At 35.2% G+C, this 19,359-nt stretch overlaps 2 protein-coding genes across 2 annotated transcripts; both read left to right on the plus strand.

Annotated features, from left to right (window-relative positions):
- Positions 1-410: 410 nt before the first annotated feature.
- LOC142166901 (uncharacterized) lies at positions 411-1,706 on the plus strand. Its single transcript, XM_075226672.1, has 4 exons — positions 411-703; positions 842-905; positions 989-1,460; positions 1,606-1,706. The coding sequence occupies exons 1-4, from the start codon at positions 411-413 to the stop codon at positions 1,704-1,706; spliced, it is 930 nt and encodes a 309-aa protein (XP_075082773.1).
- Positions 1,707-9,172: 7,466 nt separating this feature from the next.
- On the plus strand, positions 9,173-19,060 carry LOC107767522 (BRASSINOSTEROID INSENSITIVE 1-associated receptor kinase 1). The gene is made up of 11 exons (XM_016586554.2): positions 9,173-9,743; positions 10,125-10,257; positions 10,341-10,412; positions 13,529-13,672; positions 14,803-14,874; positions 14,973-15,044; positions 15,131-15,210; positions 15,971-16,102; positions 16,188-16,529; positions 17,316-17,710; positions 18,439-19,060. The coding sequence occupies exons 1-11, from the start codon at positions 9,656-9,658 to the stop codon at positions 18,754-18,756; spliced, it is 1,848 nt and encodes a 615-aa protein (XP_016442040.1). The 5' UTR covers positions 9,173-9,655; the 3' UTR covers positions 18,757-19,060.
- The last annotated feature ends 299 nt before the right edge of the window (positions 19,061-19,359 follow it).

A 19,359-nucleotide genomic window follows, 5' to 3' on the forward strand; every position in this document is an offset into this window, starting at 1 on the left:
CTTTCGCGATTTCTATGTAGATACAGCTTTGATGAAGGAACTACGAACTACAATCAAAATCAATCAAGGAATTAGTAATTTTTGGCCTAATTTTATCTACTTCAATGGCAAATTTACCAATTTTTATTCAATATGGTGGCCGATGGAATGTTGACAACAGTTTTGTGGATTACAGTGTCGATGTTATAATAGTTACTCCAAATATAAGTTTTGAAGATTTTGTAGACGTGATTTCAAAACAACCTATGATAGATGCTTCATGGAATGTTATTGAAATCAAATTCACTGTCCAAAATGGTTCTCCACCAATAGTGATACACAATAATATATGTGTGTGTGTATATCTTGAGCTGAGAAAAAGCTCGGAATTTACAATGAATCCCATTTGTATAATATCGAGTGAAAAGGATATGGATATGATTTGCTACAATTCATATTCTGCTTTGATTTTCCCAAAATATGCACAAAGCTCAGTTATACAAGAGAGATATAATGGCGATACAATTAATATGATTGAGTTTGGGGATGAAGAAGAATGGCAAGATACAGAATCTGATAAAAATACAATAATAACTGACCCTCAACACATAGATGTAAAAGAAGGTCAAATTTATAAAGACAAGGCTACGATAGTCAAAGTCATGAAGCACTTGGCAGTAAAGGAAAAATTTCAGTTTAAGGTGCATAGATCAAGTGAAAGTAGGTATCAAAATATTTACTGTATAACTATGTATCTCAATGTATATCATAGTTGATGTTAGAAGCATAATTATGTAGAAAATAAGTTGTTGCTTGCAAGTTTGTTGTTGTATACTTTTAAATTGTGGTTGTCACTGTGTAGTACTGTATATACCATTGTATTTCATGTTGCTCTGTTTATTGATGGAAAAGTTAATATCCTTGTCGTAGGTACTACCTAGTATGCATCAACAACACCTGTGATTGGTGTTTTAAGTCTTCGAGCCTGAAAAAAACAAAACTTTTCAAGGTCAGAAATTTCAGTAAACTGCACTCATGCCCGTTGAAAGACAGATCTTATGCACAACGTCAAGCTACTGCAAAATTCATCGGCAGTCTTCTGATAGACAAGTATAAAGACCCAAAAATAATATACACTCCTAATGACATAATTGGAGATATGAACAAGCAGTATGGTTTTCAAATGACATATATGCAAGCATGGAGATCGAAGGAATATGCAGTCCAACTACTGAGAGGGAACCCGAGCGAATCATATGAAAATCTTCCAAGCTACTTTTATATGTTGGTTCTTAAAAATCCTATGTCGGTGGTAAGTTTGAAAAAAATAGAGGAAGACACGTTCATGTATGCTTTCATTGCACTATATCCGTCTATAAAAGGATGGCAGTATTGCAAACCGGTTGTTGTTGTAGATGGAACCTTTCTTAAATCGACATACAAAGGAACATTATTGATAGCATCCACACAAGATCCAACAGGTAAAAATAAGAATAATAATGTGTGTCGTTAACCCGTTAAGAATATATATATATATATATATAGAACATTATTGATATCATCCACACAAGATCCAACAGGTAAAAATAAGAATAATAAATATGTTTATATGATTCAATTTATTAGGTAGTATCCTACCACTCGCATATGCCATAGTAGATTCAGAGAATAATGCTTCCTGGGAGTGGTTTTTCGCGAGGTTCAAGGATGCATTTAGGGGAAAGTGAGGGAATGTGCATAGTCTCGGACAGGCACGAAGGCATTGAAAATGTAGCGGCAATATTGTATCCACAAGTACCTCATTGTGTCTGCATATGGCATCTATGGAATAATGTAAAACAAATTACAAGAAGAACCATTTGCAGCTCAAAGATATATTTTTTGCTATGGCCAAAGCATACATAGTTGAGAAGTTTGATTACCACATGGCGGAGATAGAGAGAATTGATAAGAGGGTCAAAGATTACTTAATCAACGTTGGGTATGAAAGATGGTCCAAAGCACATTCCACTATCAACAGAACATTGGCAATGACTTCAAACATTGCGGAGTCGATCAATGCAGCGCTCAAGGCTGCTAGAGAACTCCCAGTACTGCCTTTGAGTACATAAGGCAATTGATCGGAAGATGGAACGTTACAAACCAAAAAATGCAATAGATTCATTTACTGATCTTGGAAAAATAATATGATACAATGCTGATGGACGATCTCGAATTTTCACATCAGATGAAGGTATGACTAGAATCTGTAGATACTTACTTGTTCATTTAATATGTAATCATGTCGAATTCATGGATCTGTTATATCTTGAACCCTTTATGTGATTTTGTTAAACCAGTGTATACCTGCACGGCACAGAGAAACCAAATTGATTAAAGCTAACATTTTCTAATATACGAGTTCAAGTAATAGAGGGTCTTATCTCTGTTACCCGAGGCTTCAGGTTTTCTGTTTCTTTTCAAAGCTGATTGGTCTATCTTCATTCTCTGTTTCTTCTGGGGAATGTGAGAAATTAGTCATTATGTAAGCAAATTGTTTAACTTTTAGGCGACTACCAGCATGTATATAAAGCTTTAAATTTAATGTATCATCTATGCCTACCCCACTACTGAAAGATTAGTTGGTTTGGCATGATATTAAGCTTTTTTGAATCTTGTAGACTCTCCTATATGCATTTTGAGGGCATCTGCTTTGTCACTACTAACGATAGTTGATAAATTTTGTATGTGACCCCTTCGACGAGTTACTTATATTCAGTACTTGATAAGGGTAAGCAATGGTGTTTCTAAAAGATCGAACTTGCAGCTGTAGAAGGTTTCAGTTGGATGAGCTTCCATGTGCACATACTTGGGCAGTATTAAAATACAAATACATTTATCACATTGAGTATTGCTCGGTGTACTACACCAAAAAGTACCTATTAAAGACCTATGAAATTTTAATTTATCCGGTTCCTGACGAAAGCACATGGAAAATTCCTGCAGAAGTTCTAGATGAAAAAGTCTTGCCACCAGACGTGACTAAATCAATATGAAGGCCAAGGAAGGGGAGGTGCAAGCCAGTATCTGAAAGAGAACGAAAAATGTCGATTTCATGTAGACAGTATGGAGAAGAAGGTCACAACAGAAAAACTTGTAAAAATAATCCAAAGAGAGGATGAAATATGTCAAACTTAGAATTACTTGTTATTTTACTTTACTGAATATCATAGAGATTTAGAAGAATCCAATATATTAAGAACTGTATCAATGCAGAATGCCAATTGAATTTTAGAAATAAATAAATATTTGATCTATCATTTAAAATCGTGTTGTGAGTGTATTTTTTAAATTATACATCCGTTTGATTAAAAAAGAAGTTATATAAACTATGTATTATATTTGTATCTCTTGTGTATCACCTATGTATCTCTGTGTATCGGTAAATTATACATCTGTTTGATTTAAAAAGAAGTTGTATCAGCTATGTATCATATTTATATCATCTATGTATCTCTTATGTATCACCTATATATCTCTGTGTATCGGGTCTTACTCATGTCTGTATTTGTATAATAACAAAGCTAACTAATAAAAAACAGTTGTAGCATCTAGAAAATTGTGCAAATAATTTTAGAAATTTGCAAATAAGTGTGTGGCTTCATCAATATATATATTTGGAAACCAAACAAACTACAGAACTCATTGTGAAGAAACTAACTGTGCAGCAACCTAAAATAGTTGTATCATCTATGTATCATGTGTGTATCATATGTGTATCTGGAAGAAACAGTGTATCATAAACTACTGTATATTTTCATATCTTGAATTCACAACACAAAATCAAGGGAAAAAATACAAAAATAAACTAAACTGTAATACTCCAATATTACACTAAAACTCATTAAACCTTTATAACGGAGTAGACATCTCATTTGCCGTACAAATCTTAAAAGTATTCATACAATTCAAATACAAACAAATTTGATCTGTCTTACAACAATGACAACATAACAGAACACAATACAAAACAAAATTATTGAGTTCATCCTATAACAATGACAAAGGTAACTACTTCTTCCGCTCCTGTGACTTATTCTATCTGCCAATAATCTCATCATCACTTTACGCGTTCTGTTCCATCTTCTTTCTAGTATAATCCCATAAGAGAGCACCAAATCTGCGCCGGTGTGTATAGGTATTAAATATTTTAGGAGGCATCTTGCCCTCAATAAAATACTCGGCAAATGATATCGCAAATATACCGCAATCACTACAAAATAAAAATAACAACAATTATCAAACTACAGAATCTAAATAAAAAATATATTGTGTTTTAAGAAATTCATACGCTTCGACTTGATGAGACAGTCCTTCAACCAGTTTTACATCAAATGGGATAATCAAGTCCTTTGATTTGTAGACACTAGTGCACCAATTGATATCTTTTTTGTTTAAATAGAAATGAGTGTGCACGAAAAAATGAGGCAGCAACACAAAATACTTGCGCATTGTGTTATGAACTTTAGCTTGATGAGAAGCTCCACTGCGCATAGAGTTATACACATAAATGCACCTATCCTTGAAGGACATCATAGCCATTATCCAATGTCATTATTCCGCAATATTAATTGGCATTAAGACGTACTCTACAGTGTGCCATGGAATATTGGCATCCAAGACATACCCCTAAATATACTCTGCAATGACATATTTCGGATTGCACACTTCACTATCTCTACCTATATCAATAAACGCCTGCCACAACTTATTAATTTTCTCGTCGAAGTACCAATCTGTGGTGGTGAATGTTACAGGTAGGTCTTTGTCATACTTCCCTTTCTTCCTCAAATAATAGAACAAAATATCAATGTGCTGAAATAAAATATAATAAATAATTAATCACTATAATAATATAAAATAGGTAACCAAATGATGACAAATTTGCGTCAACCAATTCTGTGGTCTCTCTTTTCAATAGCATTATCAGAGGCAACCTCAAAAAATTTAAAATTTATTTATTTCCTTTGGAGATGCATTTCAGTAATTAGGATAAGTATTACACTAATAGAGATATGTTTCGTCAAGCTTAGGCCTTAGAGGTCAAAAAAAAGTTCCAATCTGTAGTCACTATTCCAGATGTGATAGTAGAAATTATCACAACTTGAAGGCTCGTAAGCTTTAAGCAGCTACGCTTTTCAAACCAAATTCACAGGAATCAAATACAGTAATGAACGGAGACTGCACGGCCTTTGTAGGACATCTCTTTCATTTTTCCATTTCTGGCGAAACTTCAAGAAGTAATTCAGGCTGGTACATAACAATATGAGATTCGGGAACCTCTTTCTCAGATTGTTCCTTCATCTCCCCTGTCACCTCATCAACACTTGTAGTCACACCAACCTCGCCAGTTTGAGATTTGGGAACCTTTTCTTTCTCAGATTTCGCCTACATTTCCCATGTCGTCTCATCTGCAATCTCACCAATAGCATCAGCATACACTACATCTGGTGTGAAAGTTACTTTAGCAACGAACATGATAGGTATACCACCATAAGGTTCTTCCATGATATTGACACCTAACGGATCTGCTTCATTGAGCACAAAGTTGTTAGGATGATGCGCACTAGTATCTCCTTGAGAATGTGGAACATCTTTGCCTTCACTTCCACCAACCTATTTTTTTTTTAAAAGAATCGAATTATCAAAATCAACAATGAAAAGAAAAAGGAAAAGGGCATAATGCACAACTAAACACACCTTACAACCATCCATGTCAACATCTTCATTTCCACCAAACTCCATATTGCTCAAAAAATTATTATTATCTTGACGACCACTGGTGTCTTCTTCTGGATGTGCACCATATTTGTCTTTGCTTGCACCAAGCTATTTTTTTAAAAAAGATACAGTAAGTTAACTAAAAAATAAAAGAAAATGCATAATGGAAAAGAAACACATACCTTGGAATTTATCAACTCAAAAACTTCCTTGAATTTATCAGAAACATATTTCATGATGGACTTTAACTGCGTATGGAGCTACAAAAGGAAACAAATAAGAAAAATAATAGACTATGAATATATATTTTTAACAAAAAATTCAAAAAAAATAAATATATAAAAGACCAATACAACAAATATTTTATTAACTACAGTGCAACATTCATAGAACCACACCTGTAGTGCAAGAGAAAATCCACCAATCCTATAAAACTCAGACTTTCCCCTCAACATATCCCTCACCGACTTCATTAAAGCTCGAAACGCAATCTTACCCAGGGAAAGGACACATACTCACCACTCTCGACAAGATGAAAATTATGTTTACTTATAAATGTCTTCTGAGCCTGAGTGGTCATTAGAAATGTATTTATGAAATAAATGATTGCAATCTTAAATGTGTCTTCATCAGACTGCCATTTCTTCTTCTCTAAACAATCAATAAGCGACTTCTTTGACACCACTTCAAACACAGAAAAATAAGTATCCACCAACCTATTGGGTCCGCTAAAGTTACCCTTAACATGTTCATTACCACAACAGTTTAAACTACTTACAACACCAAATTTCCGAAGACCAAAACGTAAAACACATTCGCCATTTAATTTCACATATAATTGATCACACTTATCTTGAACCAACTCCCTAAATATTAAAGAACGAATCAGTTGTGCCTGGATAGCAACTCGAAGAAAATCAAGGAAATAGCCAAAACAGCTTTCGCTAAACATTCGAAGCTGGACATCAGTCCACTTTGACTATAAAACTGATACGATATCCACATTAGTGTATGATGTCCAATAAGTAACAGAAAAATGCTCACCAACTGGAATATAAAGCTTCCAAGGCTACAAATAAATGACATAAATTAACAACAAACAAATACAAATTAAATCCAATTTTAAAAGAAGATTCAATAATAGAAAAAAATACAACTGAAATTGTATGTACCTTACAAACTTTGTCAGGAATTTTAACTTTTTCTGCCTTCTAAACCTTACTTTTTTTTGGTTTGACACCCAAATTCACTCCATCCTCCATGACACATTTTCTCTTACCTTCAACGTCATCCACTCTAACCCTTTTTCTCTTCTTTTTCTCAGATTGTCCAACAACATCCTTTCGAGATTCTAACACTTTCACACTATCGAAACGATTTTGTCTTCCCGTATTTCGTTTATCAATCGATTTCTCAACTAAAATCGGAGTTGAATGAGGAGATAAAATCATCGACCTAGTTTCTCTTCTCATGTTGCTCGATTTCTCAATTGAAACCGGCTTTGAATAAGGAGATGAACTCATCGAACGAGTTTATCTTGTCATATTGCTCTATTTCACAATTGAAACTAGGTTGAATGAGAAAATTTAAAAAAAAATTATACGAACAAACGGTTACAATATTTTGTGAAGAAATTGATACAAAACTCAACCAAAACTAACAAAATCATCTATAACAGATACCTACAATGAACTCTAACTAAACAATTCACTCGTAAAAGCCTAAAAAAAATACCGCTTCTCCAAAAACACATGCAATCCAAAATAAATATACAAAACAAGAGATTTTCTACTCCAAATTACCTGGAATCAGACGAAAATCACCGCAAATGTATCTTGTTTTGTCGTCAATTTCAGCAATTTTGGTACAATTTAGCAAAAAATCGCATAGAGAGAGATAGAGAGAGAGAATGAAAATATAGAGAAGAGAGAGAACGGTCCTTTTTTTAAGTTTGTAAAATAAAAATAACGGATACAAAAAAATTGACATTAATTGAAATTATTTGGGCTTAAAATGATATTTGGGCCTTTTTTAGTAGATATTTTATTTTGGGCTATTTTTGGTTGGAAAAGTTAATAGAGTGACAGTTTGGGTAATTTTCCTTATATTTTTACTAAGAACATTAAATCTAATATCTCAACATATTACATAAATGATAAGCAAAAAGCAAAAAGACAATTTGCAAAAAGAGTTAGGCATAGTAGGTGTTACCGTGGCTTGAGACTTGTGAAACATGGAAGCCGGTAAAATTTATACAAAACGAAACAAATTCATCAATATATTATACAAGGCAGAACAGATCAACAGAACACTGACTTGCACGTACAAAGCTGTGTCTTTCTATAATAATTAAACCTAAATAAAGTATTTTTTGAGATTTTAGCTGAGACAATTCCCTTAATATTATCACGGAAAAGAAAAAGACTAGCGTAGGCACAATTTAAAGCTGCATTTCATAATACTTATATGCCATCCAAGGTGTAAAATTCTCAACAGTGCAATTTAAACTTGTGATTGCGAATAGTTACTATTTCTACCAGGTAGCAAATTACAATACTTATCATAAAGATTTATATATAATTCTTCTATAAGTGACTTGATTGTATAGATATTTTTATATATTAAATGCATAGAAGTTAAATTCTTTAAAAAAAAGAAAATTAGAAGAGCAAAACTAAAATTGTGAAGTCAACAAATTGTAAGGGATGGTGATAAAAAAAAAAAAGCGTTACAGAGCTTCCCAAGAAGGATATTCATTCATTTCCTCTTTTTCCTAAATAAAAAATTTAGGATAGATACCTCTAACAATTAACACATCAATAAGTAATTAACATATCACCACAAAAACCACATTAATAGCACTGGCTGGAGACCAGCGTCTCATTTAACTAGTAATGTAAAATCAGTAATATCATTTTCAAAACACTAAATTACTTACGTTCTTAGAATACTTCCTACTGTAAGAATGACTTTTTTTTTTAATTCATGTTCGATATTAATGTACATCACATATATCAACGAATATATGATACATATTTTTGTCTACCAACAATCTTAATAATTAACTATTTTCAACTAATATGTTCTCTTACCTCAATTATCACTTATTTACAGTAAACTTAGGGTTTTTAAATGTAAATATCAAATGTACATGAGTATTTTCCTGATAACAACTAACACATTCTTAGAAGAAAAAAAAAGTGAACATGACTTGTCTGTGATTGGAGTTACAATTATTATTAAGGTATTACATATTCCTAGTATCCTTCTATTATTGTTGATATTACTATTTTGGAAAACTTTAATTCCGGTATCTGTTTGTTAAATTCGGTAAGATTCTGTTGTCAAATAAGCCTTTTATCCTTTTGTTATTTCTTGCCGTTCCTTCAACCCAAAAGAGTACAAGTACAGTACACAAAGTAGAAAGGAAAAAGAGAATTAGGAATAGAACATGACTCGTGTCAAAAGGAATGATCTGTCAAAGCTTCAAATCCCTTTTTGGAAAATTTTACCAAATGATATATATATAAAGAAAGAAATGCATAATCCAAGCTGCACTTTGTATATATTTGCAATAGAATAGACAAAGAGGAAACTGTGAAAAGGCAGAAGAAGCTTTGACTAACTCTCTCTCAAAAACTGCCACACCTACACCATTCCTCCGTTGAACAATTACCATTAAAAATTCATAAACAAAAAAGAAAGCTTTCTATCTTTCTTCTTCCTCAATTTTCAGGGGAATTGAAATAACCTTTTGTTGAATCTATTCTCTATCACAAGCTTTTCACCCTTTGCTTCCATTTTACTTTTACTACTGCATTGACCTCACCTTTTTGGGATTAGGTTTTCTCGGCTGAGTGCCATTGAATGGTTTAAATGAGGAATCTTGATTTTTAGTTGTGGATGACCGGGAATCATGGATCAGTCGGTCTTGGTGATCTGGGTTTTTCTATGCTTAACTCCGCTGCTTTTGAACTTGTCACCGGTTGCCGGTAACGCTGAAGGTTTGTTCCTTTTTCAAGATTTTGGTGAATATGTGTGGAGTTAAAAAGATGTTTAACTTTCTGACTCAAATTTGGTTTTGTTAGCTTAATTGAGTTGACTGTTCAATTGGGTGTTGAATGGAAATTGGAAATCCTCTTTACATAAAAAGTTGAACTGCAGCTTGTTGATCAAGTCTGATATTATCCTATTAAGGATTTAGGTTATATTTAAGCAGTTTGCTACCAGCTTTTCCATGCAAGACTATATGGACCAAAATGTCGGGGGAAGGGGACGTTGAGGGGGAGAGAGAGGAGGCATTTTGCTGTAAATAATACAACAAAATTTCTAGTTTTAATGTGTGATGAGGTGATCATTGATGTATAATCTTTTATGTAAGACAGGTGATGCTTTGAATGCTCTGAAGACCAATTTGGCTGATCCTAATAGTGTTCTACAGAGTTGGGATCCAACACTTGTTAATCCTTGTACTTGGTTCCATGTGACATGCAACAATGAAAATAATGTGACTAGAGTGTAAGCTACACAAAATCTTTTTTTTTTTTGGGTCCCTTTATGTTATGAGATTCATTTGTGAATTTTGGCTGCATTTTTTACAGTGATCTTGGAAATGCAAATCTAACAGGTCAACTCGTACCACAGCTTGGCCAACTCCAGAAATTGCAGTACTTGTAAGTTAAATATTTGTTGGATCAATATGTCACAAGGATGTTACAGTTTGTTCTTTGACTTGTTCCGTAACTGCTTTTTGGCGACTCAGTTAGTTTTCTTTGTAATCGTGTTAATCACTATTCATGACATAAATGTACAATGAGGTTTGCATATATTTGCTTGTGCAGAAGAAAAATTCTAGTGTTTAATTACCCTAGGAAAGTTTTATGTTACTAAGTTTATTATTGTCCTAAATAAGTAAATGTTAGAACAACCCCCAGAGGGTGGCCTAGCGGTCGAGGTGTCAGAGTAACAACACAAGGTTTGAATTCTTGCAGACGAGACTCTAGGTGAATTCACTCCATCTGCCTAAGAGTTGGTGGCCAAAGTTACCCAATACTCATGATGGTGGGAGATAGCATGTATTTAGTAGATTAGTCGAGGCCCAAGCTAGCTGACTCGAACGATATCTCTATTAGAAAAAGTGAATCTTTGTATATTGCTGGTCTGGGGGAGTAATAAGTCTATTGAATGATAATATAGGAGTTTGTATCAATAAGTTTTTAATATTCCCAAACAATTGTGAAAAATGTTAATCTTTGTATGTTATTGGTCCTGGGGAAGTAACGTCTATTCAAAGATAATTAACTTGCTATTTGAGGTCCTTGAAATATGAAAATTGTTAGGGTTATTCTCTTTTTCACTCAGTGTTAAGTACATGGGGCCATTACACTGTAAAGAAATTAAATCCCAACATTCCTTATTTTCTATTCTTAGTTGAAGAATTGTGAGGTGGAGAGTAGCATTTTTCTGGAACATTATAGTGGGAATGAATGCTGACACTCCCTTTTTCTTTTTTCAATTTGGTGGGGGCATGAAAAACATTGCATCTTGCTTGTGTAGCTTCTTGACTCATTGAAAATGTAATGCTCCACCAAGTTGATAGTTTGAATCATCCACACCTAATTTAAAATATCCATCTTTAATTTATCTGGGAGGTACCAATGCATTTCTGGTCCATATACATGGATATTCTTTGGATCCCAAAGATGCCTTTTTGACCGTTTATCAAACAAAAAAAGCCAATTTGACTGGTGACTCTCCTTCTAGTCCCAGTTTACCTGATCGTTTTTAAAAAGTTATATTTTGTATTCAAGAATTAAAATTACTACAAAATAAAATTGCTTGATATTTTCAAAAGACTTCTCCACTTTATGACATTAACACCTTATTCTTTTATACTTTTGTCTAGCTGAATCTTATATAACAAGATGATCTAATTCCTTTTTTGTAAGTGAACTGGCCAAAGAGGCTATATTGAACTTGGAGGAAGGGACTTTATTTGACAGGAGATATTCCTTCTCTTTATCCTGTTTGATTTATGCAACATTATTCTTTGGTTTCGATAATGTTAATAATTGCCATTTTACCTCATTCTCATGCAGAAATGAACCATTTATGAATTATGATTTTCTGAGGGTACATTTGCTAAATAAGATCATGCTCTAATACCTTATATAATGACATTAACAGATATTTGATCTGCTCATTCTGCTACCCAATAGAAGGCCATTCCTATGGGATGGGAACTCTCATAAAAGAAAGACTCGCTTGGTCAATTGGCAAGTGGTGATTGGAGATTAAAAAAAAAAAAAACGGGGGGGGGGGGGTGGGGAGTGAGAAAGTTGAAGTTACATAATAGAAGCTTGCTCTTTAAATGGTTATGGAGATACAGTAGGGGAAGTGAGGAAATCTGGCATAAGATGATAGATGCTTTATATGGGGAAAAAAGTGGGATGGAGGCAAAACCCATGACAGCTCAAATATAGTGGGGGAATCTGAAAGAAAATAGGTGGATGGTGGGATGAATTTCTCCAGACTAGGCTGGAGTTAGTAATGGTGCAGAAATTGAATTCTGGTTGGATAGTTGGGATGGAGAGGAGAGCTTTAGAAGCAGATTTCCAGACCTATATAGTTGTGCTTTGAATAAAGAGTGCTTTATTGCAGATTCAGGCTGGAATGTCACCTTCAGAAGGAATTTGAATGATTGGGAACTGGAAAGTTTCTGTAACCTACTTCAGCAACCGAACTCATGCTCAATAAACCAGAACAAAGCAGACAGACTAGCTTGGTTCAACAGCAAGGATAACGTATTTTTAGTCAGAAGTTGTTAAAAGTTGTTATAATATGTTAATGCAACAGAGTGGTTAAGGAGATCCTAATATGCCTTGGAAAATGATACGGAGAAATAAGGCACCTACGAAAGCTGCATGTTTTGGGTGGATAGCAACTAAGAGTGAGGTTTTCCCCTATGTAATAGATGCTATCTCGGTAACAAAGAACAAGAAACAGTTGAGCACTTGTTCTTACATTGCAGAGTTTCAAAACATTGTTGGGAGGTTTTCTTTAACATCATGGGCATATATTTGGTGATACCACAGAACAGCAAGAGCCTATTGGAGATCTGACAATCTCAGAGAGTAGCAAGAGCTGTAAAACAAATCTGGAGGACATATTCCTATGTGCATAATGTGGACTATATGGCTGGAAAGGAACAAAGCATGTTTTGAGGGGAAGAGGTTGCAGATATCTAGAGTCAAGAACAAATGTATCAAGAATTTGTATTTTTGGTGTCATAGCAGTAGTCAGATAGAGATCAGTATCTGGGTTTCTTGTATTTATTAGGGGCAAATATGTAACATGAATGGTGCAGGAGCTGCAGCTATGCTTTGTACTTTTTATGTACCATCTTGGTACCATTTTAAAGAAAAACCTTTATTGTTCAAAAAAAAAAAAGCATCAGAGATCTCTAACTTGCCACTTCAGCTAGGTGTTATTTACTATTGCTTGATTCCTTGCTCCAATTGTGATATTGTGTGCTAAAATCACGATACTCTCTGTTTGGGTGGGAAACTTCCATAGCTATTAGTCCACGCTCATAGTTATACCTATTGCTTTTAATAGCATAGCTCTCTTTTTCTTGTCTGCCTGAAAGTGTAACCTGTGGAAGCAATTTTACCCTTCAAATGTGTAACATAACAATGCACAGCTTAGTTGACATATCTCATCTTAAGCTGCACGGTCTGCAAATTCTCAGAACAAATTGCTAATGATATTTTCTCTTTTTTAATTTCAGGGAACTTTATAGTAATAACATAAGCGGAAGAATTCCAAATGAACTGGGAAACTTGACAGAGTTGATTAGCTTGGATCTTTACCTGAACAACTTAAATGGTCCAATCCCTGGCACACTGGGAAAGCTTCAGAAACTACGCTTCTTGTACGAGTTGACAATCTTTTTCCTTTCACGTTCTCTCTCTTTTTTCCTTTTGTTTCTTCTTTTGGTTTGGTTATTTTGGTTTTATAGTCTTTTTTTAAAACCAAGAGGTTGTGAGTTCGAGTCACCCCAAGAGCAAGGTGGGGAGTTCTTGGAGGGAGGGAGCCGAGGGTCTATCGGAAACAGCCTCTCTACCCTAGGGTAGGGGTAAGGCCTGCGTACAAACTACCCTCCCCAGACCCCACTAGTGGGATTATACTGGGTTGTTGTTGTTGTATTCTTTTTTTAAAAACATTACTCTAATGGTTTTGAAACATTAAAAACATTACTAGTTCAATCAGAAATGAACTAGTTCAATCAGAAACATTACATTAAAAACCTTTAGCCTATTTTATGAGGACTAGTTCAATCAGAAATGAGTACCTTCTATGTTAATGGGTGCAAATGGGGTTGTAGTTTCTGATTCTGTATAGCAAAGCTGTATGATGTATATGTAAGGGAGAATTCTGTAACTTTTCCGTATTTATGTTTATATTGATGTGTGGAAGCGTTATAGAAGATTTTGATGTGTGGAAGCAATGAAAATTGCTATTCCTGTCAGCCAAACAAACCTTTTTATTTTGAGAGTTCAACAGCGAATATATCTATATGATTCATTCTGTCTTTGCTCTGTAGTGGAGAGTTGGTAAGATATACTTGGCAAACTTTGTTCTTGTTTTCGAAATATTGGTTGGTTGCGTAGTGAAGACCAGGTGATTGGACTGGTCAATAAATTTTCGTTGGTGGTCACTATGTAGACTCATAGCCATGCAGCTTAACTGAAAAAGACAATTCTGAGATACTTCTCATCTTATTAGCAAAAAAGCCTTTGGACTTAAATGATTGCTAAATACTGTATGTATGAACGTGATTCTCAACCTGCAAACATTGTCAACAAGTTTTTTCTAGCATACTGGACTTAGGATCATCTAATTCTATACGTATATGTCTTCATTAGTCAATGTTTTTACTCTTTACATGTAGCACATGTACTGAGTAATGAGCTCTATTCGCTTTGACAGCCTTCTTTTCCTGTCTTCACTTACCGTTGATCGATCTTTTTTCTTATCCTTTTTTTCTGTTCTGAATTGAAGGAGGCTGAATAATAACAGTTTGAGCGGACGTATTCCCATGTCTCTAACCAGCATTGTTGCACTTCAAGTACTGTGAGTATAAAGTTGTTCCCTTATTTATCAACTGCTATCTGTTGTCTGTGTTGGTCTACTTCTTTGGGTAACTAAATGGTCATTTCCTTGCAATGCAGTGATCTCTCAAACAATCATTTGACAGGACCAGTTCCAGTCAATGGTTCCTTTTCGCTTTTTACTCCTATAAGGTGTGTCAGAAGCACAAGTTTGTTGTTACTTTCTGTTCCTGAAGTAACAAAAGTGAATACCTAACTATAGAGTACCTATATTTCAGTTTTGCTAATAACCAATTGGAAGTTCCTCCAGCTTCTCCGCCTCCTCCTCTTCCTCCTACGCCCTCATCTTCTTCTTCAGGTTTGTTGAAATTATTTGTGTTTATACTGTTATGAAACTGTGCTACCTCTCCTTTTTCCCTTTTCCAATTTAGTTTTTGTGAAAAGAACCCTTTAGATTATTCACGAGAAGGGGAGCAGGCTATGGGAAGAAAGGAAAGGCCTGGTCGCCTGGGGAAGAGAACAAACAGGATTCCCTTATGAAAGCAGTTACTAAAAAAGCTACTATTACTTTAGGCACTATAAATATTGTTACTCCCTCCGTTTTAATTTAGATGAGGTAGTTTGACTCGACACTGAGTTTTAGAAAAAAAGAGAAGACTTTTGAAACTTGTGATCTTAAAAGCTTAAGGGGTAAAAGCTTTGTGAGGCCATGACATTTGTGTGGTTATAAAAGCTTCTCATTAAGGGTAAAATGGGTAAAATGAAGAGTTTAAAGTTGAATTATTTTCAATTGTAGAAATGTGTCATTCGTTTTGGAACGGACTAATAAGGAAAGTGTGTCATCTAAATTGATACAGAGGGAGTAGTTTTTTAGATCAGTTGTACAGGTGTTGGAGTCTTGTTGTAATCTAGCACGCATGACTTTCCAAACTGAACTTTTCAACTCTACATCTTTTTTTCTTTTTTCGGAAACTAGATTTACTGTAAACTCTGAAGTGTGAGTGATAGTATGTCAAAAGTACCATATATTATTTAGAATTGCTTGTATATTTAAAGTCAGGTCATACAAATAAAAAGTTAAATCAGCTTATGTATTGGAAACTCGATCATCTTTTCAGTGGGCAACAGTGCAACTGGAGCTATCGCTGGAGGAGTTGCTGCAGGGGCTGCTCTTCTATTTGCAGCTCCTGCAATTTTTCTTGCTTGGTGGCGTAGGAGGAAACCACAAGATCACTTCTTTGATGTTCCTGGTTCGGACACTCAAATTGAAATTTGAGTTAATTGTACTTTCCACTTGATGTGTTCTCACTCATTTATTGTAACTGCTTTTTGCAGCTGAGGAGGATCCAGAAGTTCATCTAGGACAACTCAAGAGGTTTTCCTTGCGTGAACTACAAGTTGCATCAGATAATTTTAGCAACAGAAATATACTTGGTAGAGGTGGATTTGGTAAGGTTTATAAGGGCCGGTTAGCTGATGGCTCTTTAGTTGCAGTGAAAAGACTAAAAGAGGAACGTACTCAAGGTGGGGAGTTACAGTTTCAGACAGAAGTAGAAATGATCAGCATGGCCGTACACCGAAATCTACTCCGTTTACGGGGCTTTTGCATGACTCCCACTGAGCGCGTGCTTGTTTATCCATACATGGAGAACGGAAGTGTTGCATCACGTTTAAGAGGTATCTCTTGTTTTTTTTATTTTCCTGTACTTGCCTCTAGCTTTTGCTCACTTTTAGTCAGGCGAAATGGATTAAACACAGAAAACGCCAATAGCTAATCAAAATGATAAGCCTGTGGTCTTTAATTTCTCTTTCATAAATTTGTAACAGATTTGAAGAAATTACTGCAGAAGTGGAAGCCAATAGCTATTTGATATGTTAGTGGTTGAGTTTTTTATGACTTCTCATGATGGACATGTATATTTAACAAGTCGATGTTGTCTTACGATTTTGCTAGTATTCTATGATTCTATCAACCAATTTCACAAGTGGTGCTATACTTGATATCTTACTGAATATTATAGATTTGAGTTGCCGATTAAGATGTAATTTTATGATCACATTTGTAAGTCAACCAAACAATTAGATGTCTTAAAAAACAGAATAAATTTTATTATTGTATGAAGCTGGAGATAATGATGCCTTATAACTTGGAATGGGAGCCTTAGAGCAACGGTAAAGTTGTCTCTGTGTGACCTATAGGTCACGGGTTCCAGCAGTGGAAGCAACCACTAATACTTGCAGTAGGGTAGCCTGTCTACGTCACACCCCTTGGCGTGTGGCCCTTCCCCGGACCCTGCATGAACGCGGGATGCCTTGTGCATTGGGCTGCCCCTTTTAAAGTAATATTGACCTGAAAAGATCAGTTTTTCCTCTTAGAACTTATTCAAGCTTAAAACAGGAACCTGTTTCCAGTTCGCGTAATAGCTTGAATTTATTCTCATGGGATGAATTACATTCTTGTAGAGCGGCCTGAATCGGAGCCCCCACTTGACTGGTCAAAAAGGAAGCGTATTGCACTTGGATCGGCAAGAGGCCTTGCTTACTTGCATGATCATTGTGATCCTAAGATTATTCATCGTGATGTCAAAGCCGCAAATATCTTATTGGATGAGGAGTTTGAAGCAGTTGTTGGGGATTTTGGGTTAGCTAAACTCATGGACTACAAGGATACTCACGTTACCACTGCTGTACGTGGTACAATTGGGCATATTGCCCCTGAATATTTATCCACTGGTAAATCTTCTGAGAAAACGGATGTGTTTGGCTATGGGGTTATGCTTCTAGAGCTCATAACTGGCCAAAGGGCTTTTGATCTTGCTCGACTTGCGAATGATGATGATGTCATGTTGCTTGATTGGGTAAGCATTTATACTGTCCTATATGCTTTAGTTGTTTTGCTTGATCGACATTTTGGATTTTTTCTGAAAATCTCAAGCCAACTGTCTCTTCTCTTTTATAAGTCAAAGCTTGATATCGTTTTCTATTGTAGTGTTAGTTGTTCAGCACTGCTGGGCTGTGGGCTCCCTGAAGATATAGTTAGTTTCAAGAACTAAATCAATGCTTATTAATTGTTGCGGTTTTATATTGTGCAAGTAACCTTTGTATTGCAATACACTGTAACTTCATTTTAGTTTTAGTTGTTTCAAAAGAAAACCTATTATTGCTAAAAAATCACGCAAGCATGTTGATTATGATTAGAGCAGATTACTTTCATCATCTTATACTTGCTGCTTCACCAGTTCAGACTGCCAAATCATTCCCTCATGTTGTCACTAGTGTAGAAATTTGCACCTCCATTTGATTTGTACGTAGCTTAATTAGTTAGTTTGCACATCCTAGTAAGATATCAATTTTTGCCCGTGGAGCACACTCTTCACTTCTGAGTGCTTTCTGAAGATTAGAAGAAAAATATAACTGTCTTCATTTTCATTCAAATACGCCAAGCTACCTCCGCAACTGCCAAATTAATGGCACTTGAATTATGTTTTTTTACTAGCTTTTATAGTCAAAGCTTTCTTAGAGAGGGCACTCGTGAAGTTACATGCACGGCCGAAATTGATTTATTAACATTCCACTGGATATTCAGGTGAAGGGACTCCTGAAGGACAAGAAATATGAAACATTAGTTGATGCAGATCTCCAAGGTAATTACAATGAAGAAGAGGTGGAGCAGCTTATTCAGGTAGCTCTACTCTGCACGCAGAGTACGCCTACAGAACGTCCAAAAATGTCAGAAGTTGTTAGAATGCTTGAAGGCGATGGCCTTGCTGAGAGGTGGGAGGAATGGCAAAAGGAGGAAATGTTCAGGCAAGATTACAACCATGTCCACCACCCCCATACTGATTGGATAATAGCCGACTCCACTTCAAATATCCGACCAGATGAATTGTCGGGGCCAAGATGATCTTTCAGTTATACTGCCATCAGCACATATAGGACCGACTTTAAGGGAAAATCCTCTTTGTATCTGTAGTTGGTAATTGTCATCTTTGTGCATACCATTTTCCCTCTTTTCCATTTTTTGGTTTTTCAGTCAGTTATATTGTATTCGATTACGTCAAAATGTGTATAGGTGATTGGGTCATTACAGGTCTGAACATGAAAGTTAGCCACCATTGTACCTTCTCTTTTTCGGATGTATAAGATAATGGCGTTTGTTAAAAGAATAAACACGTGTAAACTTCAAGTTATCACAATTTCTTTCATGTTCACCGGCAGTTAGTTGACTCTTGTTTTGAGAAGTTATGGCTGATTTTGTAGTATAATATGCCAACGAGCGATGCTCCTCTGGCAAAATATTAGGACAAGAAAGCTCTATAAGTTCTGAATCTCCTGCACAATAGTCATACAACACCGTGGGTCCATGTCTCATTATAATTCATACTGAGATTCTGCTATGCGCATAGTCCAGAAAGCGTCAGTATTACGTCAAAGCCAATATATGCAATCTTACCTTGTATTTTTGTGAGATTCTATTTCCATAAGTTATAAAGTTGTGCCTAAATTT

Source organism: Nicotiana tabacum, chromosome 2 (assembly GCF_000715075.1).
Source record: "Nicotiana tabacum cultivar K326 chromosome 2, ASM71507v2, whole genome shotgun sequence".
Classification (NCBI taxonomy): Eukaryota; Viridiplantae; Streptophyta; class Magnoliopsida; order Solanales; family Solanaceae; genus Nicotiana; species Nicotiana tabacum.

Excerpts from the sequence above, each read along its gene's own strand:
- LOC107767522 (XM_016586554.2), top strand. The coding sequence starts at position 9,656 with ATGGATCAGTCGGTCTTGGTGATCTGGGTTTTTCTATGCTTAACTCCG. Across the intron at positions 10,258-10,340 it reads GAAAATAATGTGACTAGAGT|TGATCTTGGAAATGCAAATC; the intron begins GTAAGCTACACA and ends CATTTTTTACAG. Across the intron at positions 15,211-15,970 it reads GCCCTCATCTTCTTCTTCAG|TGGGCAACAGTGCAACTGGA; the intron begins GTTTGTTGAAAT and ends TCATCTTTTCAG.
- LOC142166901 (XM_075226672.1), top strand. The coding sequence starts at position 411 with ATGGATATGATTTGCTACAATTCATATTCTGCTTTGATTTTCCCAAAA. Across the intron at positions 906-988 it reads GAAAAGTTAATATCCTTGTC|GTCAGAAATTTCAGTAAACT; the intron begins GTAGGTACTACC and ends AAACTTTTCAAG. Across the intron at positions 1,461-1,605 it reads ATCCACACAAGATCCAACAG|GTAGTATCCTACCACTCGCA; the intron begins GTAAAAATAAGA and ends TCAATTTATTAG.